The sequence below is a fragment of the Verticillium alfalfae genome, genomic scaffold, assembly GCF_000150825.1.
Source record: "Verticillium alfalfae VaMs.102 supercont1.1 genomic scaffold, whole genome shotgun sequence".
Lineage (NCBI taxonomy): Eukaryota > Fungi > Ascomycota > Sordariomycetes > Glomerellales > Plectosphaerellaceae > Verticillium > Verticillium alfalfae.
Genome location: NW_003315038.1, coordinates 915022 through 925795, shown reverse-complemented (window position 1 = coordinate 925795; position 10774 = coordinate 915022). Strand labels below are relative to the sequence as shown.

Sequence of the window (10774 nt, the reverse complement as noted above, 5' to 3'; positions counted from 1 at the left end):
GATGCTGGGATGGGTGATGCGATGATGCGATGGGGAAGAGGGAGAATTTTTATTTTATGGGGGAGCCCATCTGGTAGGTTTGGCGTCTCATTTTGTCGCGAGTGCCCGGCGGCGTGACAATGAGCGGTGGTAGACTTCTCATGCTGCTGGGCTGGGCTCGCTCGAGAAATCGACCTTGTCTCTTCCTCGCGCGCCAGCACAAGGCACTGGCCTCTACAGCCGGGGACGGGCAGTCGTGGGAAGTGGGTAAGCGAGAAAGGCAAGAGCGAAGGGGAAAAGGGAAGGGGTGGATCGCCCTTGTCTGGTCACGTAACCAGACATGGTCTGTGCTCTTACCTACCAAACTCAGGTCCCTTCTCTGTGTCCACCTAAGCCGCCCTCGCCTGCCCTTGGTGTCATGTCTCTGTCCCAGGCGGCAAGAAAAGGAGGAGGGAGCTCGGCGCCTGGGTTGATCCGGCCTGCTCCTTGCTTCTGCTCCCTCTTCTGCCCCTTAGGCCTCAGGCATGATCTTCCTTGTCGTCACCCAGCGAAACATCCTTCTTCCGCCCATCCCGACTCCCAAACATCCTCGGGCCATCACGACGGAGACGGGGAGCCCTGACCAACTGGCTGGCAACAGGCATCCTCCACTCGCATCCTACCCAAAGTGGCCAAGCGCACCTGAAATCGTCTCTGGCGCCCTCATCTCCAATCATCACCATCATTGGAGAAAGGGCCTTGCCCTGCCCTGCCCTGTCCCGTCCCGCCAGCGTCAGCGTCAGCGTCAGGTCTTTCTTCTCCGAACACCACGGTCATCCCAAGCAAGGTACCTTCTGTGGCCCCGTCAACGTTAAAGCCGTGACTGGCAATGGAGGGGGGGCCAACCGGTGGATTCTCCAACGAGTCGCAGCAAATCAAGCTTCGCCCACCAGAACCTCTGACCCTGATCCACATGGAACGCCAGCTCATCTCATGATTTGCACCTCCATGGAATGCCTACCAATCAGTGGTTCAAGTGACCATACTCCTCCGCCATGAGAGAAACATCTTCCCAGTCTCGGCATATGTTTCGCCAGGGTTAGGCAGCCGAACAGTGTTTCTGTGGCCTCCACTTCAGTCGTGCAACATCTTCCTCCTGGAACGCCTTGGTGATGTGGTCTTTGGACGCCCAAGTTCTATCTTCGTCTATAGAGAGCCCGCACTCTGCGCCGAAATGTGTCAGGCTTCGCAAACTATCTTGCTTCCTTCCGCTGACCAGGCACCCCACCACCTTAATAACCACATCGACCACGTCGGCATTGCCAACCCCGGACGCCCAGGCCAAATTGTTTTTTTTTGCCGTCGGACATGCCTAGACTCTTGCGGACACAGTCAACTCTAGATCGATTGTAAATCGATTGTCCGCTGGCCATCGCATTTTTTTCCGTCGTTGAGGAGAAGCCAATTTCCATCGGGCTGGTGATGAGGATCGGTAGGTAGCAGAGCCCCCCATCTGAGCTAATCGCTCCACGAGGCACGCTTCTTGCGTCACGCCCTGACCAGGACATCAATCGATCGTACTCAGAGGCCCCAAAAGAGAGAGAGAGAGACTGCCAGCTTTTTGTGCACGCGGCTCTCTGCATGCAGCAACTTGCGCAGCGATCGTTTGTCAACTCGTCCGTCGTGCATTCCATGGTGCTCTCGTCATATCGTGCCAACATCATGACATCCGAGATTGTTATTTTCTTCCTGTGAATCTGGACCTTCGTAAGGGCACATGGCACATGGCAAACTTGGCAGTCGTCCTTGGCTGAATTCACAAAAGGTCACATCGAGAGGGGCTATGAGACCTTGGCGAGATCTTTGGAATGTGTGACCAGCAGATACTGGCAACGGCTCCTGGAATGCGTTGCTGCGCACCACGCGACGGTCAAAGAAAGTGAATCTATAATAGGTGCTCTTCGACGGGTCCCTAACTGCGCAGCCTTGCCATTCATTATCATACCCAAACAATTTGTTATACTCTATCATGTCTTTCAAGAACGTTGCCAACAGCCTCGTCGTGCTTGCCGCCGCGTTTCAAGTCTCATCGGGCGCGGTGCTTCGTGGGATATCTCTAGAACCCAGCTCGCAGCACGGCCAGGGCAATGCTCTAGCGCTGGCTGGTGGACAAAACGATGCCCCTCTGGAAGCCAAGGATGTCCCCGACGGCATGTTTCACGGCGGTCACCGTGTCCCGACTGCCGTTTTGGAGATTGTCAGGCGTGCTTCTACTGCTGGCGTTGCGGTGTCGGAACAGGAGCTGAAGGAACTCATCGCGGACGTCCAAGACGTCGAACAAAGGCTCTCCGCCTTGATGAAAGGCCAGGCTGCTGCACTGACATCCGGTGGCCAGGTACCAGATGGAGCTGCCGCGGGCACAGGGTCGTCTGGCTCCTCTGGCGGCTCCCTGCCCGCGGATGCCGCCTCTGACCCCGACACGCAGGAAGGCACAGCGACGGGCGCTCCCGACTTTGTGGTAAGTGGTCCTGTCCCTGATCAGCTAATGACCGGTGTAGCAAACTCGGCAAACTCGTTGGCAGCGACCTCGACCGCGTCAGTGATCCAGGGGGTCGACAATGGCCTCGGCGCAAGTGGTCGCGATTTCGAGACAGTTGTCACGTCGTCCGTCAGGGCAGGCGCCAGCGGCTGTACCTTGACAATCACACAGACCTTGACCGAGTACATCTTTGACGATCCTACACCACTCCCGGTCGCAGCGCCGTTGTCCTCGGGTCTGGAGGATGTCTCCGCCCTCGTAGACGACCTTTCTGCGTCAGAGAATCTCTCTGCCAACCTAGAAGCCATTCCCTCGGGTGTGGACGACACAGCCCTTCTCGACATGGCACTTGCGTCGCCTGGCGTCCCTGAAGCCAGCGCATCTCTGCCTTCCAGTGCTGCGGCTCTCGAGGCCGCGCCGGAGGCAACACTTCCGCCTGCGCCTGCGGAGGTCGTGGCACAAGAAGCAAGTAGCGTGGCCCCGAGCGCAGAGCCGGTAGCTGCTGCTGTCAGTGCTGCACCGAGTGGGCCCGACATCATGACTCTGGCATTCCCTGGAGACGACGCTTCAGCGATTGCCTGGAGGACCATCGCTCTTCCTTGAAGTTAGTTTGCGGGGGTTCGTACGCATCTGACTATCACCTGGCGTTGAAGCCTGTATTGACAAGACCATCAGGGACACGACACTTTATGACAGGGCAGACAGAAGCCTTTAATGGGACACGACTTGATATGAAGGTTAGGGCGGAGGAATATAATCGACGATGGTGGGGGAGGTCTCTTAGAACGACCGGCATATGATCAGTCGTCTTTTCACTCTCCAGGGCAGCTTCATGCTGTCTATGACACTGTAGACCACCCCACGCCAGCGGGGTGCGCTTGCAAATCGAATACACACTTTTTTTTTTGTCTCATCCAACTAGACTGTGCCCTTGCATTCATCGTTATCAAGGTGTGGGCTGCGAAGCAAAGCGAAGCAACGCTCTTTGGGATCTGGCGAGTCGGGGCCGTGGGGGACCTTATCTGTGGCACCCTGGTCCGAAGCCGGGCATGCCAAGAGGCCGGAACTCTTCCGGCCACGGCCGGCAAGTGTCGGGGGTTATGTGGGTCCTGACTCCAATCTTGCGCAATCCATTACTCAACCTTCCCCCCCTTTTCCCGCGCCCTTTGTCTCGCTTCCGTCCGTTCACCTTCACATCGTCGGCTCAGATCTGGGGAATCAGACTGAGGTAGATGGTCAGCAATGGCCAGAAGGAGGAACTACACGGTCCATATATACGTTTTCGAGACTTCCAGCCGCTGCGACAAGTTTTGATCGCACAACACAAGTGGCGCCTGACGCCGCGAATGCCATGCTCGCTCAGAGGCGGACCTCAGCGACAACAGCAGACATGCCTCACTCACTGCCCTGACCAGAATCAGCATCCACGAGTCAACTGCCTGTCCATCTGGCATACGTGGGATGCTGGATAACCGCAGCTGACCGTCCACGTCGACAGTAGGGTGTTTGATATGACAAACAGAAACCGGAGGGCCCGAACATGGTTTGGGTGGCCTTGACCTCTCCCCCTCACTTGAGGCCGGAATGCTTCCGGCCACGATGTATATTAGCGAGTGCGGCCAGCCAGAGAGTGGTGTTGAGCGCCTGACTTGCAAGCCTCTCCCACACGCACCAAACCCCCTCCCAAATCCATCATCTTCTCAAATCTCTTCTCATTTCTTTTGTCCCAGAAGGTTAGGAGACCTGTCCCAAGCCACAGCCGTCGACTTATACACACACACACACCACACACACATTCTCCCTTCCATCACGATGGGTTCGCTCGGTGCTTCGGCGTCCTTCCCTGTCCTCGACGACACTCGTCCTCATGACAAATCCCTTCCAGCCTTCATGGTGTCAACCACCAGGGGCTTCCTGCCCCGCGCCGACCCCGTCGTCGCCCTCCCCTCCGAGTTTGATCCCGTCGAGTCATTGCTGTCCCGCATGCCCATCAAGCTGTTGGATGGATCGCCTGGCTTGCTGGCCAACAACAAGTTTGGTGACGCAGTCAAGGACGAGCTGCCGGACCTGACGGAGCACATTGAGCGCTACAAGGACGACTTGCCCGTCATGAACGCCCTCTACCGTGACTACTCCTTCCTCTTGTCGGCGTACCTGCTCGAGCCCTGCCACGAGCGCTTCGTCAAAGGAGAGCCGTATGGTCTGGGTAGGGACGTGCTGCCAAAGCAGATTGCCCGGCCGATGGCGCGCTGTGCTGAGCTGTAAGTCGGCATGATTCTCTCTAGCATGTTTCTCCCGAGCTCGAGTCCACAACCACCGTGGCCTCCACCGCCGAGCATGGTGCCGACCTATCGAACAACAGTCTCTCCTCGTCAAGGACCAATCACTAACAGCAACCAGCACCGGCTTCAAGCCCTTCATGGAATATGCCGGCTCGTACGCCCTCTTCAACTATCGCCTCGAGGACCCCAAACAAGGCATGGACTACGATAACCTCCGCCTCATCCGCGCCTTTGAGCACGGCCTCGATCCCACATCCTCCGAAGCCGGCTTCGTGCTCGTTCACATTGAAATGGTCAAGAACTCGGGGCCCCTCGTCAAGGGCGCCGTCTCCCTGCTGGCACACGCCGCCAACACGTCGCCCAACGCGGCCCTCTCGCTGCATCAGCGCGAGGACATCAACCAGTCGCTCGCCAACGTGCTCGCGTCGCTGCGCAAGATCAACGCGGCCATGGAGACCATGTGGGCCAAGTCAAAGCCCATGTCCTACACGTCGTTCCGTACCTTCATCTTCGGCATCACGTCGCAGTCCATGTTCCCGCAGGGCGTCACCTACGAGGGCGTCTCGGACGAGCCCCTCTCCTTCCGCGGCGAGTCGGGCGCCAACGACTCGATCGTGCCCCTCATGGACAACCTCCTGCAGGTGACCATGCCCGACACGCCGCTGACGGCCATCCTGCGCGACTTCCGCGAGTACCGCCCCAGCAACCACCGTGCCTTCCTGGGCTACGTCGCCGAGCGCGCCGCCGAGCTCGACGTCAAGCGCCTCGTCCTCGGCCTCAGCCCCGACGGCGCCGTCGCCGCTCAGCCTCTGCCCGCCGCCGCCGACGAGCGCGAGGCCCTCCTCGAGTCGCGCCGCCTGTGGATCAAGATCCTGCACCAGGTCCGCGACTTCCGTTGGCGCCACTGGTGCTTCGCGCGCGAGTACATCCTCAAGCGGACGAGCCACCCGACCGCCACGGGCGGCAGCCCCATCGTCACCTGGCTGCCCAACCAGCTGCAGGCCGTGCTGGCCGAGATGAGCAGGCTCTACGCCGACGTCGGCGGGGCCGAGGGCGACGCCGCCCTCGGCGACGAGCTGGCGGACGTCATGGACCTCGTCGAGAGGCAGAAGGATACGCTGCAGAAGGAGGTCGACAAGTACTGTGCCGAGAGGGGCGTGAACAAGGCCGACCTGTAACGGAGGCGTGGAAGCAAATGGGCTCTTATGATTTATGAAATGTCTGAATATGAAACTTGTTCACAATGATTTGGTGTTTTGATTGGTGCCAGTTACAACAATGCGTGGACAGTACCGGGAGCATTTCAGGGTAAATTGAGACGGCGCGGGGGACACGGCAAACGTCGACGCACCTCGCTTGCTCCTTCAAATTTTCTGATACTCATGACTTGATCAGTGAGTGCTAAGTCGTAACCATGCGTGAATATTCGGAGAGCTCCCCGGCTTTCCCACTCAATTTGCACCTAGCTTTTACGCGGCACTTTAAAATTGTGCACCTTCGTTACGTTCATGCAACCAACCAACCCATTAAAAAATGCCCCAAACGGCCTGTGTGCACCTAGACTTGTCGTCTAACCCAGAAAAATCAGCAGTTCATCGGGACGGAAGAGAGCAGCTTTATGAGTTGATATTAGGCTAGGTATGCAACTATACGGCACAGTCGGGCCGGTCTCTGTTATACATTTTATTCCTCCCCATGCAAGTAGATCGTGTCGAGAGCTAGGCCTTCTCTGGGAAATATGTCACCATCATGCGCTCCCGATGCCTGACGAGCCCTGGAGAGGCCCTCAGCGCTTCGGCAAGCCGGCGGTCGACCCAGCCGAGCCTCTCGTCGAGGATGACGCCCGTATACGCGAACACCTCGGCGTCGAACAGTCCAGCCTCGTCGCCGCCAGAAAAGAAGCCTTCTCCACCCGCTGTACCGCTCAGCAGCGTCTCAAGCGCTGCGAAGCCGGCAACGGCATCCTGATATAACGCGTCGGCATCTATGTAGGCAGCCTTGGTGGACGCCAGAATCTCGGCCTCGGCGGCGGAACGGACCTGGTGCTGTAGTGTCGCGCGCACAATCGAGTTTGACGTGCAGGGGTTGACGTAGAGGGCCTGGAGGAGAGGTGTGTTGGTCGGGTTGACGTACAGGGCGTGGAGGAAGGCCGGGCGTAGGCGGGCGTGTAGGAGGGCCAGGTACGCTTCCTGGCGGGGAGGCAGGTCGTCGGCGAGAGTGGGCGGTGTTTTCGCCGGCGAGTGGGATACGGCGTGGTTGAGGAGGGCGTCACCAGCGGGGATGGGCAAGTTGTTGGAGCGGGTCGGCGAGGGAGGAGGTAGGAGGAAGGGCAGGGCGCCAGAAGGCGATGCGTGGTTCGTAGACGGTGTCGTCGTGAAGGGCAAGCGGGCGATTTTCAGCACAGTCTGGCAGCAATGTTAGCGAACCAGAGGACAGGTAAAGGGGGACGCAAGAGCCAAGGGGGCACCAACCTGCCACTTGAGACACGACGGGTTAAAACTCGGCCTGCCATCCTGGGCACCCTCCTTGGTCGTAAAGATGTAGAGTATAGGCAGCTCGCGCGTCGTGTCGGCAGAGGGCGATCTCCGAGGCAGGTCGTTGGCCGGGTAGACGGCCAGGGGCACGCGTTTGAAGAGGTTCGCGATGGGAGAAGGGACGGAGAGCAGGCTTGTCGGGGCCGGCGGAGCCCGTGTGGGTTCGGGCATGGTGGTAGCGGCGGCGGAGGAGGAGAAGGGGGAGCAGGAGGGAGGCTCTCTGTGTCTTGGCTAGCTCAGTGCAGGGCAGCCAGGACAGGTCGCAGATCGCAGATTTGTCGCCGGCCTGTATGCAGCCCAGCTCGGATGATGGGCCGAGGGGGAGGGTGGGCGCAAAGGCGGAAGGGTAGGGGGGAAAGGTGGCCCGTCGAATGGAGGCTTGACCCTGACCCTGACACTGATGGCGACGCTGATGCTGGTGATGATACTAGTGTCGACCCTGACCCTGACCTTGACCGACTCGTTTGAGCGAGGGGAGAAGCTGGAAGAGCGTGCAGCGATTTGCCAGTCACCTAGTTAGGCTAGGGCAGATGAGGGGCTTGCGATGTGGTTGCAGCCGGAGGCGGAGGAGCGGCAGACGGGCCAGATGGCATAAGAGGTGCGTTTAGGGGTCCAGATTCAAGCTGGAGGCGGCGAGTCGAGGCCCTTGGAGGCGAGGGCGAATGCAGATGGGATTGGTGGACGAGACTCTGCGATGTTGTCAAGTCGGAGCTGCACCCTGCGTCTGCGCCTGCGCCTACGGCTGTCTGTGCCTGAGCTTGCACAGGAACGACCCTGGCCCTGGCAGCATCGGTGGCACAGAGTCCGGCATTCCGTTGCTGACATAAGGCAGCGCCTGCCCTTCTTGAGCAGCTTGCTGAGCAGCTTCCTGGACAGCTTGCTGAGCCAAGGCGTAGGCGGAGACGGGACCTGCTTCCCGGGGCCCACGTGGGGGTTATTGGCCGCCGTTCCTGACAACAACCTCGCGTTCTCATGTTGGTTGGTTCCTGCTCCGCTACCATGTACTTGCGCTGTGCAGCCGTCGTCCCCTCGTCCTTCCTGCTCTGGGCATGGGGCGGTGAACGGTGAGCGGGAATGACCACCGATCAGTGGCTCCTGCCCCACGACCTTATCCGCCGTCGGGGAAATGGCAACGACGATTGTACGATGATTGTGCCACGATTGTGCCATCACCATCTCTCAAGGCGCTTGCTTGCCTGCCTGCACCCGCTTCTGCAGCCCGCCCCCTCCTTCTCCTTCCCCGTCTCCTCCCCTGCCCTGCTCGCCTGGCTGACCCTGCCTGTCCTTTTACCCTGCTGCCCGTTTCGTCTTCTTCTGCCTCCTGCCCCTCACGACAATATCGCCATGCAATCTAACGCTATGAACATCAGGGCCGATAGCCCAAACCAACGCAAATCTGGCTAGCCTGAGATGACTTGACTCCGAAACCGAGGAGCAGCACACTCCGGCGCCACCTGGGCTCGTCGACGACAACGACGACGACGACGAGAGCCCGTCCCACCAGGCACAGGTTCGATTCCTTCTCGATCCGTGTGCCCGCACCTGCGCCTGCAGCTCAGGGTCTCATCGTCATGCGGATGCAGTTGCCGGTTTTGGGAAGGAGGAGGACGAGCACGAGGGGAAGGGGGGGGACACCTCGGCATCCATCGACCCATCCAGCTCTCCACATCCATGTTCGTTGTGGGAACAAAGAGGCTGGGCGCAGGACCTTCGAAATGGCTTCCATGTGGCAACGAAGAAGAATGGTAGGTCGGTCGGCGCCAGGGCCGACGGTCATCCTGCGAGCACGTGCTCGTGCTCGCCCTGACAGCCCGGACGAGAGAGAGAGGGGCCCCAGGCGGGCCATGTACAACAGTTGGACAGATAGGCGGATGTGGAAGAGGGGAAGGAAGATCAGACAGGCATAGGACAAATCTAACACCGAACCCTAACAACGGCCGCATCATTCGACGGGAATACTCTGACCGAAGCTACCCCAGCGTTGAACGCTGAACGTCCTGTCTTCCGACATGTTCCGTGTCAATTCCACGCGAAGCACGAGCTTGGCGGGGGGCTCCTGAGTCGGGGACATGATAGCAATCCGGGGCTGCTTTAACCGTCACCAACGACGTTTGTGCGGCGTTGCCTCGGAAAACGTGCCCTCACAGCCTTCGGCATACCCTTGCTCACGCCTCGGTCAAATGGCCGGGAAGAAGGCCGTAGTAAAGCAGCGATGCCGAGCGGGGAGCCAATTGCGGAGAATAATCCGCGTAGGCAAAATGAGAGCCCAAAGGACCCCAAGTCTCGATACTTTGTCGGACGACCTTCCACCGCCCTTCACCCCACATGTTACGACGGCTTTGCTGCCTCCAACGCCCTGAAGCGGTCGCTCGAGCCGTCCATCCGCCCATGCTTTTGACCCTTGGCACGAGAAGAATGCCGAGCCCACGGCGAGAGTGGGGTGCATCGCAAGTACCGGTACAATAGGTCCCCCGTCTGGCGGCCTTTGCCGCAAGCATTCCCCTCGACCCCAGGCCATCCATCGTCATCGGGACCCCCCAAGGACCTCTTGTCGCATCGTGTCATTGGTCTTCCGGCCACTGTCAGATGGATCGGTCCACGAGAAAAAAAAGGATGCCGCCGACGATACAGCCGCGGGTCTCTGGGCCTTTGGTGTGTTCACGCCATGTCATGCCGCCCTGCCATGCCGCCATGCTCATCTTCATGCGGGCCTATTATCGCATCCTTCCCTATCTGCCGTAGCATGTACTGTGCATCGTGGAGATGAGCCGACTTGACTCGGAACGACTTGAATGCGCACACGAGATGATTTATCCTCTCTCCATGCCCCTCCGAAACCCCGAATTTTTTCTCTACTCTCCCTTCGCACCTTTGAATCTCGATCCTGACACTCTTGCCCTCTCATCCACCCTGCGACGCATACGTCTTGCCCTTACTCCAAGTCGTTTCTCCAAAAGTGCCAAACGTCAGCCAACCATCAAGACCAGCTTGACCGGGGGACACACACACACACTACCGTCCCGAAGCAGCCCATCACATCATCACTCCCACGCCTGCCAACCTATTTCTCAAAGTGCACCTTTTCTCGTGCACCTCCTACGCCAACGCCAACGCCAAACCCAAACCCAAACGCCCGAGCCGGCCCTGTCTCTACTTGTACCCGCGCACCCCGCGTCCACCACATTCGCAATTCCAAGTCACGTCTCATCCTGTCAACACTTACTCCCCCCTCCCTCTCACTCCTGGCTGCCACTCGTACGCCTCGGTCACTCTCCCACTGCAACATTCGACCACCAAAGGGAGACGCAGAACAAGAAACACTGCATAATCTCTGCCCATAACTATACAATCGACCAACATCCATCCCACGCCCATCCAACCACATCCCACACTTGCGACGCTCCTCGCAATTCAGCCTAACGCTTCCAGCACGCGACAGCACCAACCGGCGCTCTTGCCCC

The 10774-nt window shown here is 59.0% G+C and overlaps 3 protein-coding genes across 3 annotated transcripts; 2 read left to right on the top strand and 1 right to left on the bottom strand.

Annotated features, from left to right (window-relative positions):
- Positions 1-1987: 1987 nt before the first annotated feature.
- Positions 1988-3100, top strand: VDBG_00296 (predicted protein; the record flags this gene model as incomplete). Its single annotated transcript, XM_003008569.1, has 1 exon — positions 1988-3100. One exon carries the CDS (start codon positions 1988-1990, stop codon positions 3098-3100), a length of 1113 nt encoding a protein of 370 aa, XP_003008615.1.
- Positions 3101-4309: 1209 nt separating this feature from the next.
- VDBG_00295 (indoleamine 2,3-dioxygenase family protein) lies at positions 4310-5957 on the top strand (the record flags this gene model as incomplete). The annotated part of the gene is made up of 2 exons (XM_003008568.1): positions 4310-4758; positions 4898-5957. The coding sequence occupies 2 exons, from the start codon at positions 4310-4312 to the stop codon at positions 5955-5957; spliced, it is 1509 nt and encodes a 502-aa protein (XP_003008614.1).
- A 540-nt stretch (positions 5958-6497) lies between these two features.
- Positions 6498-7484, bottom strand: VDBG_00294 (conserved hypothetical protein; the record flags this gene model as incomplete). Its single annotated transcript, XM_003008567.1, has 2 exons — positions 6498-7184; positions 7251-7484. The coding sequence occupies 2 exons, from the start codon at positions 7482-7484 to the stop codon at positions 6498-6500; spliced, it is 921 nt and encodes a 306-aa protein (XP_003008613.1).
- Positions 7485-10774: the final 3290 nt, after the last annotated feature.